Source organism: Planococcus citri, chromosome 2 (assembly GCF_950023065.1).
Source record: "Planococcus citri chromosome 2, ihPlaCitr1.1, whole genome shotgun sequence".
Classification (NCBI taxonomy): Eukaryota; Metazoa; Arthropoda; class Insecta; order Hemiptera; family Pseudococcidae; genus Planococcus; species Planococcus citri.
In genome coordinates this window covers 36378402-36394944 of record NC_088678.1, presented here as the reverse complement: position 1 = coordinate 36394944, position 16543 = coordinate 36378402, and the positions used below count along the sequence as shown (strand labels likewise).

Sequence of the window (16543 nt, the reverse complement as noted above, 5' to 3'; positions counted from 1 at the left end):
ACATTGATAGCCCTGTGTTCCAAAATGACCGCCACTGGTTTCAGAAAATTATGATATCTATGTACGTTATCATTTGATACTTCTGCATAATTGATTTGGAATCCTATTGGATGAGAAAATAAAATATTTTTAGAACACGAATTTTCTCAAAAATGGACAATTTGAAAATTTTCAATCACTCAGGGAAACTCTGAAGGTGGTCTCAGCTTTTGGCAGCAGTAACCCGACCCGACGTTGATTCTCAAATGTCGTCATTAGAAACTCGGCCATTTTTTCCAAAACGTGCTGGGCAGGGACCAGAGCGAAGTAACCACAATTTTTCTCGAAAATATCTTCTCTTTGAGGTTTCTTATCTCCGCTGCAAGGGCACCTCCGAAAATGAAATTTTTTCTGGATGACTTTCAATTTAGAATGAAGATCTCCAGACTTTACTGAATTTGGTCCAAGTCTTTGGACATTGTTTTTCGCGATCTTCCCTAATCAATCATCAACAACTAGCTTTCCTATGCACTTTTTTCTTGAAGTTTATTCTTAAATGTAGGTAGGTACATACATACAACAAAATAGACCATTATTGAATTCATCGTAACGTGAATTAGTGAAATGAGAAACACGAAATCAGCACTTTCAGTTTACAGAAGAAGTATCCCCATCTAAGTACATTAGTACATCATCATAAAAAGATGAGAAGAATAGGAAAAAACTGCCAGCTGATAAAACACAACCTATAGTATTAGATGAATTCATGCTATGAATATTGAATACATGTATGGAATCAATTATTTGTTCCGGATAGACGAACGAAAGTCCGTGAATGTAGAACGTCCCATGAACTTGTAAAAAATGTTCAGTGCATTTGTAACAATAACATTACATGAAAACTCTTTTTTAAACATGGAAACCATGTACTTTACTGTCCTCATAGGCGTGACTGGAGCTTTTCTGGAGGTAGTGCCAAGATGGTGTGTGGGGGACGGGGGAGGGATATTCAATGTTCTCACAAGTTCTAAAACGTCAATATACATGAAAGTATATCAAATATAATTACTCATTTGAAAAATAACACATTCAAAACATTAAAACAATTAAGAAAATAGGTATCTACTTACTTGAAATTTAATCAAAATTTATTATTTAAAGTTTTATTTGGCGATCTTTTTTATTTTTAAAATCAGCGATGACGGACTCCACATTCACATTTTTGGCTAAATCTTGTTCCACATATGGCAGCATCAAATTATCAAGCCTTTTTCTTGTGACATCCTAACACGTAATTTTGATTTTACAGGAGTGAGCTTACAAAAACATCGCTCACATGAGCAACTAGTCACCTCAATAACTGTAAATTCTTGTAATAACGTATTAAAAGTTGAAAAAGTTGCACTTCTGTTAAATTCACTCATCCATTTGATCCAGTTCTCCACAAGGTATCTTGAACTCTTCTTCTGGCTCATAAGTTTGGCAGGTGAATTTTCAACTCTTATGAGTAGGTAAGGCTAATTCAGCTCCAAGTGTCTCAGTTGAAAATTCAAAATTTTCTGATAGATTTTCAATTTCTGAGGAAGTTATAGTCAAGCGAAATAAGTTCTCCATAAAAAGTATAATATTATTCGTTTCTTGAGAAAAACGGTTATCTATTCTGGATATTTTAGAGAATCTAAGAAAGGGTAATATGTGCAAATTCTCATTTCCTGTTCTTTACTTTCATAATTATAAGAATTGATTTTCTGGATTTTCATCGATTTTTTTGGATACATGCCTCATATTTGCATGTATTTCTGGGATTTCAATACTAAGGCTTTCACATGTTTGGACAACCAATCAAAATTTATTTGGAAAACTATTGACATCATTTGGGTCATCTTCGTTTCTCAGTTTAAGTAGTGCACTTCAGAGGAGTTTTACATTATTATATGCTGTGCTGAGGTTTGAATTAGGATCTTGGAGAGATTGACTAGTCAGCAAAATTGAATTCAACACTGGCGACACTGTTTCTAAGCATAATGAAATTACTTTTTAAATTTTTTTTTGATAAATTGAAAATTTTGAATTTTACTTTTTTTTCAAGTGAAAAATGAATAATATTTTTTTTTATTGAGAAATGATAATCGAGAAAGAAACTGGAAAAAGTAGGCAGTGCCAGAACATGCCTGGCATGCCCTGCAGTCACGCCTATGACTGTCCTATAAAAAATCTTCACAAATGGGATACAAATTTTAAAAACTCCTAATGAGAAGTACCTATGCCCTACCTATCTAGTACTTGTAGCATACAAAAGCGAGCATGGCCGAAGTAAGGTAGAATAACGATGGAATGGGAGGATATATCAAAGTGTGTTAGAGCGAATCGCGAAAAAAAAGTAGAAGGACTTTGACTAAATTCAGTGGAGATCCTCATTTTGAATTTGAAAATCGCCCTGGAAAAATTTTGGTTCTGAAGGTATTCTGAAGGGCAGGAAAACATTCTGAAAAATGAGAAAATTTTCGAAAAAATCGTGGTTTTTCTCTCTCGCTCTTACCCAAGCTGTTTTGGGAAAATGATTCGGTCTCAAAAGCTTATATTTGAGATTCTGCATCGGTCTAGACTACTCCCATCAAAATTTAAGACCAGTTTTAGGATTCTACTGAGCAGTTGAAAATGGGCAAAAAATTTATCTTTGAGTAAATTCGTGTTTTGAAAATATGTATTTGAAGACGTCATAACAAAAAGGGGTATGTATGACACATATGTCCTTTTTGAGACGAATCCATATTGTTATTCTTCAGACCTTCCTCTATCATATGAGACCATCCCCACTTCACAAAGTCGAAAAACCAGTGAGATATCGCCATTTTAAAACTGCGAAGTCGATTAAAAATTCACTTTTTCAGAGATAATGGGTTACTCATGGTCGATTTTGTGTTGTCAACCATTATTTACCTGGTTTAAATCCGAAAATTTGCTCAAAAACATTTTTAAATCAATAAAAAAAAATTGTCTAAAAAAACTTGTCTTTTTTGTTTTTTTTTTTTTACTCAACTTAGCGATTTTTTTCAGAGATAATAGGTTACTCATATGGTCGATTTTGTGTTATCAACCATTATTTACCTGGTTTAAATCCAAAAATTTGCTCAAAAACATTTTTAAATCAAAAAAAAATTGGCCAATTTTTCGCTTCAAAAAGGACATATAATTCGAAATGTTTGAGCGCTTACCGCTAACACACAGTTTCCTCCAGACTGATGGTGCATAGCATTTCATATAGTTAGATAGTGGGAAAATAAGATAAAATCGTCACCATGTTCAAATATGCACATTTCTAAACTTCACAAGCACTCAAACTTTCAAACAGTTTTTTCTCAAAATACAACTTTCACACATATGTCCTTTTTGCTATGACGTCTTCATTTTCTTTTAAAATATTTCGCATTAATTGAACTAAGCATCTAGAGATGCCATTTCCGAAATGGAGAATATGTTGGAACTAAGTGGTGCCAATTTTATGGTCATTATTGCCAATTTTGAAAAGTCTAGAAAAATTATCAAAAACATTCCTATTTTTTCAGTTTTTTGAAACTAGCTATAACGACCAAACGACCAAAAAATTGGCACCACTGTGTTCCAAAATACTTTCCCAGGTTCAAAATGATATCTTTCGACGTTTTGATTCAATTACTCGTAATACGAATAAGAAAAGATTTGCAAATTTTCAACCGCTCAGTAGAACCCTTAAAGTTGTCTTGGATTTTGGCGGCCATAGCTTAAGTTGACGTAGAATCTTGAATACCATCCTTTTAAAATTACACCATTTTTTTTAAAAACATCTTTTTCGAAAATGCTTCCTCTTTGAGGACCTATCTCTCCCCTCCAGGGGCACCTCCGGAGCAAATTTTTTTCAAGGGATCCACCTCAATATATATAGGTACCTAAATGTAGATCAAATTATTCTTGTAGGTTAAAATGTAGGTAAATGTCCAACGTGAGCGATGCATTATACCTTACTTTAATCCTATTCAACTTCGATAGGTAATTCTTGTATAGTATGTAGTTTTATTACACACCATACATACATAAAGTCTGAACGTATATCGATAGATATTATATAGAAAAGACCATAAAATCAACGATCCAATCGAATGGAAAACTTAGCTAAAGTACCGTAGGCACATTTGCGCGTTTATGACTCTCGTGTGTATATGTGCACGCGGGTCATTCGTACGAATGCTTCCTCATGCGTAGAAATCGTTACTAGGTATAGTCGTTGTATTTACGTAACGGCTTATGTAGGTCTATAGGTATACACTACAGTGTATATTTTGAAGGATTATACTAAAAATTAAAATACCTAGTAGTATTTTCTCTCGTGCTCAGTTTTTTACGAAAGTAGATGGACATTTTACCTATAGTTTTTCTCCAACTGCTCAAAAGAAAGGAGAAGAAAAATATAGAATGATGTTATGTACGAATGTGTGCTTACATCAAGAGCGATATGTTGGCAGAAAATCTTTGATAGGTACTTATTAGAAAGCTATTAGCCGAGTGTTAAGTGAATTGTAAATAGGATTGTTTGTTTATTTTCCCTTGGCGAATGTTGGCTGCCGGTATAGCTTCGCATCGAACCCGAGCGATGGTTTTTATTCGACGTGAAGTTAAGAGATGGAGTAAATGAGAGTATCAATTTGAAATAGCGAGAAAGAAGAAATTGATTAAGAGAAAAGGCTGCTGTGGAAAATTGTTTCGATTTGGATGTGTTATACAGAGAGAGAGGAAGGCGTAGGTACTACGTTTGAATGGTTAGAAAATGGAAGAGCGGTTCTGCGTATAACGAAGTATAGGTATGGTAAGTGCGAAGAAGAATATTTACTTTGGCCGGATTTTTCTCTCTCGGTTATTAAATTAATGATAATTTTTCAAATAAATCCCTTCTTCGGTGCACGATTATACCACCGATTCGAGCAAGGATTATCTCAATGAACGAGTTACGACTATTAGACGATATTGCTAAACGTTGAGGGGGGAAATGGGAGGTTATATGAGATTTATATACTGTAAAGTAGGTTGAAAATATACGTGTATGGTATAGAGAAGAGTTAGAGGTATCTGTGTGGCATGGTATGGCACGAATAGAAGAAAGATTCGTTTCGGTGCTCGGTGTACTATGTTATAAACGACGAAGTAGTTTGTCAACCGGAATTTATAAAAATCTCCGTGTATACTGTAGCGAGAAGCGAGTATAAGTTTAATTTCGAAAGGCCCAATGGAATTGGAGCCGTATTACGAGTATAAGCTCGTGCGGTATTTTCAGCAAGTTTTCAAAATTTACTTGATGAAAATCCAACGAGACATTGGCCCGTTTCTAGCATCCTTAGAGTGCCCGGACTGGTTGATCCCCACCATTTGACCCAAATTTCTGTTCTTTTTTCCACCTTGAATTTGTTCATTTATTTGTTGTCATTTTGCAGTGAAACCTCTGCAAGTGGAAATTCTGCACAAGACGCGGTTACTATCGGTGGATCGAGAATATGAAATCGAATGTTTAGCGTCTGGCGCTCGTCCAATTGCCAACATTACCTGGTTTTTAGGAGATAAACCTGTGGAACGTATTGCTCTAAAGGTAAGAAATACAGCTATTGTGAAGATTTATTTCGGGTTTGAGATTATAGTACCATATACACGATGGTAAAAGGATTGAAAAATCTGGCTTATTCGTCTCGAATTGTTTTTTGAAATGTTACATAATTATATCGACTAAGAATAGAATCTTAAACATTAAACTTTCTTGAATGGTACAATTTACGTGTTGGGAAGGTAACTTCTTCATGAAAATCAAGATCCAAGAACTTGGTCCTCTAATCAACTCACTGGATTATTGATGCAGCGATACAAGTTCATGATAATATGTAATTTCCCTCTAACATTTCAGTTTTTCAAAAAATGACATTTAAAAAAAAATATTAGGTCCATCTACAAGCTCTTGGCTGAACTTCCCACTTTCTTAGTAAATTTTTTGGTCATTATTTATCATAATGAAAATTTTTGAACCGTACCAACTGAATGGATTAATCAGGTTTTCAACGCTGGCTCTCGAAAACGTGAATTTTCAGTTGTGCAATATTTCAATAATTTGAGGATTTTGTTCTTCATAGATCTTGTCCCTTATTCGGGCATATGTAAAATAACTGTTCGATCAAATTAAGTATGCAACCTCTTGACGACAGTCGATCAGCTGCAATGTGTTTGAACTTGTTAATTCCGTGTTCGAAATCGTTGCTTTACCTCTCGTTGATGTTACCAGTACACAAATAACATGCGTCCAACCGAATACGACTGTACACCTTACAAAATAACCGGATCCAAACTCATTTAAATAGGTCTACATAATGAAGTACCTACTAGTGGAACTGTACGTTAGGGTGGACCGTTTATGACTTTTTTAAAGGGGGGATTGGAAAAGAGGTTTGGAAAAAAGTTGCGGGGAGACCTCAAAAGACTGTAAGAAAAATGTCGAGTCTCCCAATTTTTACCATCACTTTTCTACTGGGTTTTCTAACTTTAAAATTTACATTAAAAATCAATAAAATATATTTTTTTAAACGAATCTTTTCCAAGGGTTTTGCTTTGACCCAATATAATAGTAATACAATTTTGACCTAGGTATTCCAAACTTGTGTAAAATAACCTGATGAAGTGAAAAAATGTAAAAACGGTTTTCTTACTTTTCTAAGTGGATATAATTTGACAAATACATAATTAGGAGAATTTTTTTTTTTTTGGAAAACTTTGTTTGATATTCGATGAGTATTTTCAAGTTTGAACCCCCGGTAGAAAAGTGATCGTACGAACTGGAGATCAACAATTTTTCCCACAGTATTTTGGGGTCTCCTCACAACTTTTTTTCAAATCCATTTCCAATTTTCTAAAAAAAAAATCAAGAAATGACCCACCCTATTGTACGTCAAACTAAAGGGAATAATGACTAAATTACTTGACCAGGTATCTGAATTTTTCCACCATCCAAAGTATGCGCAAAATTCTGAATTTTGACTCGCGCATCGATGACAGCTGCGTAAAAATCTACTTTACTGGTAAGTACATAGTAGAATGAGGCATGTACCCGCAACGGGGAAGATGGCGCAGTTTCTGGCGTTGAAATTGCCTGAAACCCAGTGGAAAATCGAACATTACTTACTTGTAAGCTGGAAAACATGGAGGTAGTAACGAAAGGGATCCTGTATAAGCGAAAATCGGTACCATTGGTCGTTTTTCAATTTTTTTTGAATTTCGATGGAACCTTAAAAAAATTATGGTTAATGACTTCAATAAGGTGTAATAAAAAACATTCAATTTTTTTTGTCAATGTTTGACACCCCCTCCCCCTCCTTGAATCGAGCACTAGTTTTTATGTCGAAAAGAAAATTTCTCTTGCTCACTGCGATTTTTGGAAAGAGCATAGTCTAAAACCCCCAAAACCAAGTTTTCAGCTTCCCAAGTTCATTTTTCAATTTTTGGCGAATTTTTGAAAATTCAAAATTGACAATTTTTGGCGATTCATGTTTTTTTTTGAAAGTACGTACTAGATCAGTAAAAATGGTCAAAGTAAGTCCCAAAACTAATATTAATTACCCAAATTCAAATTTTACCATTTCCAGCCATTAGAATTTTGAATCGGCTCCAGATGAAGGCGTGAATATGCAGTTGGGCAGCTAAAAATCGAGTTGTATATTACACGCGACCTGTTTAACGAGTTAATCTACGAGTACATTTGAGCCGATTTTGGGAGTGACACCTCAAGAGTGGTTTTTTGGCCAGCTTTTTTCAAAATTGAAAAATCCAAAAAATCAAAAGATAACTGTGTGCGAGGAAATTTTTGAAATTTGTGCGAATCGCTGTATTTTTTCAAGAAGTAACCCCCGGAGCGCAAATTCTACCATTTCCAGCCGTTTTGGAGCGAGAGTGACTCCTTAAAAAACCACTCTTGAGGCGTCACTCTCAAAATTGGCTCAAAAGTCGATAAACTCGTTGCTCAACTCGATTTTTAGCTGCCCAACTTCATATTCACGCCTTCTGGAGAAATTGAAAAATCGCGCTGGAGGCTCCAGAAGGGCTAGAAATGGTGAGATTTGGATTTGGGTAATTAATATTACTTTTGGGACTTATTTTGAGCATTTTTACTGATCAAGTACATATGTACTTTTGAAAAAAAAAGCATAAATCGCCCAAAATAGTCAATTTTGAATTTTCAAAAATTCGCCAAAAATCGAAAAATGAACTTGGGCAGGTGAAAATTTAGTTTTGGGGATTTTAGACTATGCTATTTCCAAAAATCGCAATCCCGTTCAAATCGGAGTGTGACACCTCAAGAGATTCCCTTGTCAGATGATATTATGTCGTATACATGTGAATCAATTGTTTGATCCCCATTTTACCATCTATGAGGAGATGATTACAGAATGATTATACGATTTCAAAGGAAAAAACTGGTATTTTGAGGACTCTTGAATTTGACAAAAATGAATTATGAACTTTTCTAGAGGCCTAAAAACGATGATGTTCAAGTACTGAAGACATCAAGAAACCTTCCTGAGCTAAGAAAAAATTCCAAAAAATCAAAACATTTGAAATCTTTTTAAATTTTTATAACTTTAAGCTTGAGCCGGAGAGGGAGAAGGTTAAACGTTGACTAAAAAATTTGAAACTTTTCCAATGTCTTATTGAGGTCATTTTTCCTTGATTTTATGCTAGGCTCCGTCAAAATTCAACAAAAGTTGTGAACTACTCATCTTAGTAGAGCACACATCACACACTCGACGCATCTCTAAATTCAAATTTTCTCGGTGTGTAGGGTAATTTTAATAATTTGTTTCATGCGTAGGTCGTAAGTGACTAAGCGTGTTCAAACTTTATACCCAAGATTTTTTTCTGACGATTGAATTTTTCATCGAAAGTTGCAGACATTTTTCTGTACAATTAGGTTTCTGGATTCGACGCGCGCTTAAACTTCGCTTCATTTTCCTCATAGGATGTCTCGATCGCTGTGAGCCTTATTGAAGCAATATACATTTTATTTTCTGATGATTCCCGACGTCCTTGCCTCCATTCAACCTTGTTCCAAATTGTCAAATGGGTTGTATGTAGAAGATACGAGTACTATAGCTGATGATACCGATGAATCAGTCAGAATTTTGTAATTCTCAACTTGTCATAACCAGACCACCCAATTCCATAACTTACTATGAGCTTCTTTTGATCATCATTACCTACTCTTATTCAAAATAGTGACTCTATCAAAAAAAAAAAAAAAAAAATCGAGCAAATGGATGGTAGGAAAAGGGAATTCCTTCACCCCCGCGATACCATTAGAAAGCAAAAACTGACATGATACCTTATCAATAAATTCGTCTTAGTGTAGGTACAATGGTACTTACATGTTATTTATCAACTCATGGAACGTTAGTATTTTTTTGAATGCAGACAAACCTCGAACGAACACCAACATAAGATGGCGTTCATTTCACAGAGATATACCATACCTTTACCTACTCACGTACCTATCTACTTTCATACCTGCATACACAAAATACCATAAACGCTCTTTTGTACGGTCGTAGAGAACGCTACGCTGTTATGAAAATCTCTCATACCTTCTAATCATTACATAAGCAGCGTACCGCCAAAAAGAACGATAGCTTAACGCGAGACCAAAGTAACATACAATTCTCGTCTAACGTCAAAAACACAGCTACACTTTTAATTAAAGAAAAACCTTTCAATTAAATTTTCATTTCCTTGACGTGGCTTACACATTTCGTACCGCACCTCATCACTGCCCCACACCGTAAAAGCAGCTGTAGACTATACAATAAAACAAGACATTCTTATTGGCTTATTCTTTCAAAGGGAAATTTTCACTTCTTAATCTATTCGCGTCGAGGTTGCACCGGAGCTGAGCGCCTTTCGTTTCGTCTTTAATTTCGAAAATTATATTCGAATACTGCAGTTGAAATGTGTTCGCTAAGGCAATTGAAATTTGAAACAATAGCGTCATTTCATTCTGTACGCGCTAGTACAGTACTGACGGAGATTTCTCCTCGTGCTCCTGGCGCAGAACTCTACCTCGAGCCGTGCACCTTGACGATAATTATCGCGACCTCGTTGCTGCCAATTTTAGCCGGAAAATAGTTCGAATAGTGAAAAAAATCCAATAGAAAAGCTTATCGAGAAAAGGCCTTACCTTTCTTCTCCTCACTTTCTATTCTGCTGCTCACGTTGCTTGCCTTTTTCTACGTACGTACAAAATAAGAGAGATGCATCTCGTAGATACAATTTTTCACATTCAAAAAGCCAACGCAACCGGAGAACAAGCAGTAGGGAGAAAAAAAACCTAAACAAATATATCCCAAGGCTCTGCGTACGACTCGCAGTTTTCAAACTTTTATACGACTAAAAGAGAAAATATCGCTCAGCCTAAGGGTTCACCGAAATAATCTTATAGACGATTTAAGAGTATAATTCGCAGCCTTTTCTCGTATTGCGATTCATCTGACGTGCTTCCGCCTCATCATCGTTGATGGTCGTCGTCGGAGCAAAATAAAGAAAACCCGCTCAATTTTCGGACTAACTGGCTGAGCCATTCATCGTGTATGAAAATTTAAAACAATTCCTAACCGTTCTCATTTTTATCCTGAAAACGAATACTTAGCACGTGCTACAACATCATAGCCATCGGCCTCGTGTCGAGTACGTATAGTATGCTCACCGCGACACCGCCAACCCCCCTCCCCCTCCCCTCCCATCAGTAGTTCTATCTACTAGCTAGCTATAGCTATACAGTATACACTGTAACTCTATATATTACAAATAAATGGAATTTATCTAGCGAGAAAGCTGCTCGCAACCTGATAATATGAGAGTTTCGTTACAACTTTAATCATGATTAAATTACGCGCCTGGCTATGCATTCTAGATTTAGTTACATTCGCTATATATAGTACTTGTACTTCAGCCTGCTAGTCTCGCCTCTTTTTTGCCTATCTTTATCTCTGTTTTCTTCCTTCCTTCTTTCTCTAATTCTCTTCGACGCGATATCAGCTCAGCTAACTAATACTAACTAATATGTACGTTAGTCAGAAGTTCATTTGCGGCTTGTATTACGTATTATGATTATTGTTATTATATTTTATGTAGCGAAGCTCGTTTTCGTAGCACTGATAATGCAGTGTACTCGTAATTCGCGTGAACTGGATTTTTATCCGAAAAGCGAGTAGGTACGTTCCAAATTCAGCCATTAACGAGGAATGTTGGGAGCTGAGGTGATAAAATTCAACCAAAGAACAAATTTCAATGATTTTTTTTTGAAAAAAAAAGAAGAAAAAAAACAACTTCTCTGTTTCGAAAAATATGCGAGTTGGCGTTTGTAACTTTCGTTTCTGACTTTTTATTGTTGGTCAAACATGAAACCGTTTCAATTTCTAAGACCGATGGACAATGGATATACGTAATTATGACGTTTCCCATTTAATTTTCAGGTCCATTTTTCAGTTTGATATTTTAAGACACGTTGGAGATCTAAAAATGAATTTCATTGATATGATGGCCTTAGGGAGAAAGTTGTATTGTATCATTGATATATGTCCATGTATTACTTAGGGTACTAGTCATTGATCCCTTAAGTATGCAATCCTCATGATGGATCAATTTTTTTTTCAATAATATTTTCGAAAGAGGGGAAAAATTACTTACTTCGAGTATATTTGAAGTGAGCTGAATTCAAAGGAATGGTAACTGTCTACATTCTGTTATTCTGGTTGCTTGGAGCCTCATCATTCGCTGCAAACGTGAATCGCGATGAAAAAATGCCAGTGGATTGTGACCAATTTCATATGTATGTAGTATGTAGACCTTCAGTTTGTGTCGAAAATCGCCCAGAATAATGTTTAGCTTCAGAGGTGTTTTTGGAGGGAAGATATGAACCCTCAAAAAGTGAAAGTTTCGAAAAATTTTTGATTTTCCACACCCTAGTCCGTAGACCCTACCCAATCCATTTTAGAAGAAATAGTCCAGTTCCAAAAGATGGTATTTGAGATTCCGCACGTAGAATTCTGTCATTGCGTCGAAATACTTATGTACATACAAGCTCTTTTTCAGAGTTCTACTGAGCAGTTGAAAACTATCAAATCACTTGAGTGAATCTGTGTTTTTATAATTTTCTTTCTCGCATGATACCCATTAAATGCTAAACATCAAAATAAGATTTCATTTTCAATACCGAGACGATATTTTTGTACGCAATGGTACCTACCAATTTGCAATCATTATTGCTAATTCTAAAAATGTTGAGAAGTACCTAAACAGAAAATTATCGAAATTTTTCGAATTCTTCAAGTTGGCCACATTGTCAAAAAAAACGCTGTATCATGTTTTTTGGAATTGGGTCATTATTTCTAAAACAGGTTAGTAATAAAGGACTAGAACGAAAAAGTAAAAGGCTTCCCTTTTGTGGGTCTATATCTCTTTTCCAAAGATGCTTCATGGGCTTGAGTTTTTCTTGGATGATTTTCAATCCAAAATGAAACTCTCCATTAAATTTTGTCTTCAATTTTTTTTTGCGTTCCAGGAGTGGTGAAAACTCCCTAGATGTTGACTAAAATTTGCAGGGAAGTTAACTTTGAGGGCGAGACTATTTCTGAAGAATTGCGAGCCTCCTACTCGTGCAGGAGACTGAACCAGGGGGTCTTCAAAGTAGGCTAATTTTTGAAAAAACGTGGGTTTTCGCCACTTAGTCCAACTTGTGGAGTACCTCGGCTACTCCCCTTCTAAAAAGTTGCAATTTTGAGTCTGTAGACTTCGCTGACTCTTTAACCCTGAAATTCGAAACCAGTGATACCATTACCTACTATTTTTAGCCCTTCAACAGCGAAAATTACGATTTCTTGTCAACTTTATACATATGTAGCTCTATCCCGCCATTATAAATTTATTTGTAAGTACAGAAAACCAACATTGGATTCATGTTCAGCAAGTTGAAATACTCTGATGGACGCTGTGTGAAGAGAGAGGATCTGGAGGGCAATAGCACGCCTTTGTCTTTCCCTTTTTTAAAAGATTTTTTCTCACTTTGAAAAGTCCAAAGGTACAAAATTCTTGAAACATCTCTCAAAAACACATTTTTTACGTTTTTCAGTATATTGATGAGTACATCATCTTTTTCATTGAAACTGCTCTCAGCTTCTGTGTAGACACCTATCAGTAAAAAAGAGCAAAATTCTGCGTAAATTCCTCGAAAATGAGTTGATGATATGAATAGACTTGAAAAGGGTTGAATGTTGATGAAATGTAGTGAAATTTGATTAATGTTTCGCAAAAATGCCTAAAATACAAATATGTAGGTACTATAAAATTGCGGATGCCTAGTTACAAAACAGAATTAAATTGAAATTAAATCTTTTGCAAGAATCACACAAAATATCGAAATGACTATAAATTTGGCATTTAAACCATCGAAATTTACCATAAAATTGATTTTAAAAAGTAGAAAATTTGAACAGAATTCTGTGAAAAATGCTTACAAAGTTTTTAGGATGGTAAATGAAAAAAGTTTGAAGAATAGAAGTTGATAAAACATTGAATGCGTTTAGAAAAATTTACAAGTACGTTATCAAATAACACATTGATGGTGAAATATGTATCATGATGAATTGATCATTTTGCAAAAATTATTCAAAGTTGGCTGCTTGGCTCTTTGAAAATCACCAAAAAAATTTGTTACCGTAATTCCAGAAAAACTAGACAAGAGTTATCTACGTCTAAATACAACACTCTTGAAATCTCTTAAAATATCATGAAAACAATTACCTACTTAAAACCTACTGTATTCTCAGCTGTCTGATCAACGTTATTTTTCAGTTACCTAGTCATATTATTGTTCGAATTTATTTCTGATGCTGATGGTATTTGATCAATTGGTTTGAAATTTTTCAACGAGTTTTCTCACATCTGAAGTGTTACATTCCAACATACGTATTTTCAGGGGTTCTGCTGCTAGCAGCTAAAAACCCTATTGTAATTGATTTTAATTACAAGTTTTTTAATTTGTAGCCAATTAGTGAACAGTATTTTGGAGGGAGCAATCTGTGATTAATGTTCAACATTTCCAGATGAGAAATTTTATAATTTGAAATTGGATTAATTATGTTTTTATTATTTATTTTAATGATATATCTTCATCAATACTTATTCATTCAACATGGTGTATGTCGAATACCGAATAGTTTTTTGATTAATAAATAGCTTGAAAGTTGAAAAATGTAAAATGCACCCAAAATACAAATACCTACACTTGAAAAGTAGGTATTTAAAAGAAAGGTCAAAATGCTGGTGATTGTGAAATTTGTGAATAATTAGGAATTGTGTAAATATTGTACGTATAGATCATAAAGCCAGGGATGGAAAGCTAGCTGAAAGCTAAAACCTAAAAGTAAAAGCTGAAAGCCGAGGAAGTTTGGGGGGTTTTCAAATCTAAAAGCTAGCCAAAAAAAAGTTTTATTTATTCAGCTTTCTTTCAGCTTTTTTGAAAATCCATTGCTCTGTAAATTTCTTGCTTTTGGCTGTCTGTAATGTAATCACATTTACGGGGGGAGGGGGACTAAAAAGCAAAAACCCTATTGCAATCAGCGAATATAGCTGATGGCTTGTTGAGCAAATTTTTGATCATTTGTCTGTTTATTTTCATTTTTTTGTTGATTTCGTTGTAAATTTCAGTAATTTTGATGAAAATTTTATAGTTATAGGTACGTAATTTTTTGCAAAATTATAATTGGCGTTGGTGCCATTTGATTGGTAAGTCTTCTGTAAGTTTCTGAAATTTTTTGATTATTTTATACATTTTTACTACAGTTGGCTCGAATGTTGCTTTTTTCATCAATTTTTTGTTATTGTCAATAACGTTTTAACCAGTTTCCATGCACTTTGACAATGTTTTAATAAATTTTGCTGATTGACTAATTGACTATAAAAATTTGGTTATTATGTACTTGAAAAAAAAAGTCGAATTATACGCTGTTAACGTTTATCATAAATACTCAAACCTATCGATTAAACTTTTGGAATCTTGTTAGTTCATTCTTAATTCAATCTACTTCGATTGGTGTTGAGTTAGGATGCGTCGAATTCTAGCCAAGATACTTATGTATGGATTTTAGTTGGTGTTTTTCTCGCTGTACCTTACTCTTACCTGTATAGGTAAATTCGGTGTTTTTCATTAAAGGGATGGTAAAGTAAAGAGAACGGTGCTATTGTTAACGTACACTGGTAAAGGTATAGTAATGTAGAACTATACATTAAGTACCATTAACCCTTCATACATGTAGTACACATGCACTACATTCCCTTTACTTTGGTACTACATCCAGAGCACACATGTGTGGGCCTGTGGTGAACACGACGTTTCATATGTGTGGCTGTGCAAAAGAGTATGGGCAAAAACAACAACTACTACAACTACTATACTACCATTACCAAACCAACGTGTGCTACTCAATTTGTAAAAGCTAGAAAATTTCTGATTATTCAACAGGTAATGAGAAAGCTTTCACGTATACGAGAACTCGGCCCGCTGCAACAATACGCGGTTATCTCGTCGTTTTTGCGTGCAATTTTAAACAATATACAATACGCTCGCGCTGCCGTCTATTATGTTTTAATTAGAAAGTTTTCATCGTATTCGCTGCAACTGTGGAAAAGAAGTTGCTACCGCGATGTGACGTTTGATTGTCGATGCAAAGCAATCAGCACCAGCAGACGGTTGTGTTGACTTGAAACGTTACGTTACGTTATCATTCGCGCGTAATTCTATTCTTGGGGCGAGTTTTCTGGTAAACATATTGTGCTTGTTCGTGTATATCTACATAGGTACGTCGTGTACGGAAAATTTCTCTATGTGCTGAAAAGAGGTACGTAGTTACGTACATACGAGTACCTTGTTATACGTCAAGTTTGACAGGAGTGCTGCCGTTGTGTATCCTGCTACCTGCTAAGCGACGTGTTTTGATATTCATATGGTGTAAAGATCACTTTTCGTGGTTTCTAGCGTTGTAAGTTGAAGGAAGGGGTGAGCTTTTACACAAAATTGTCCAGTTCCAAAAATTGAGATTCTACGTCGACCAATGCCGAGTTAAAATCCAAGATCATTTTTAGAATTCTACCAAGCGATCAAAAATTTGCAAATTGCTCATTTTCAGGTGGATTTGTGTTTTGAAAATATTTTTTTCCCACATTTAACGTCTAGCAAGTTTTTTGTCACTATTGCCGTTCCAAGAAATCGAGAAATATTAGCAAAAATGTATCAAATTTTTTCAAGATTTTCAAGTTGGCAACAGTGGTTGAAAAAACTGCAAGTACCTTTCGAAAATATCTTGTTCAAAGAATAATCTTTCGATGTCATAGCCTAATTGACGCGTTGTATTCGAGAATAAAATATTTTCAAAACACAAGCGTACTCAGAAGAGGGTGATGAGAATTTTTTCTGGGTGACTTCCATATTATTCAAAATTAAGTCCCACGAAATCCC

At 35.0% G+C, this 16543-nt stretch overlaps 1 protein-coding gene across 12 annotated transcripts in view; it reads left to right on the top strand.

The window, feature by feature from the left end:
• LOC135835594 (MAM domain-containing glycosylphosphatidylinositol anchor protein 1-like) overlaps positions 1-16543 on the top strand; it is a 378701-nt gene that overhangs the window by 164818 nt on the left and 197340 nt on the right. For all 12 annotated transcript variants that reach the window (XM_065349940.1, XM_065349939.1, XM_065349937.1 and 9 more), the window contains one exon: positions 5442-5593. In XM_065349940.1, coding sequence (XP_065206012.1) covers positions 5442-5593 — 152 coding nt within the window. The remainder of the gene's footprint in view (positions 1-5441; positions 5594-16543) is intronic.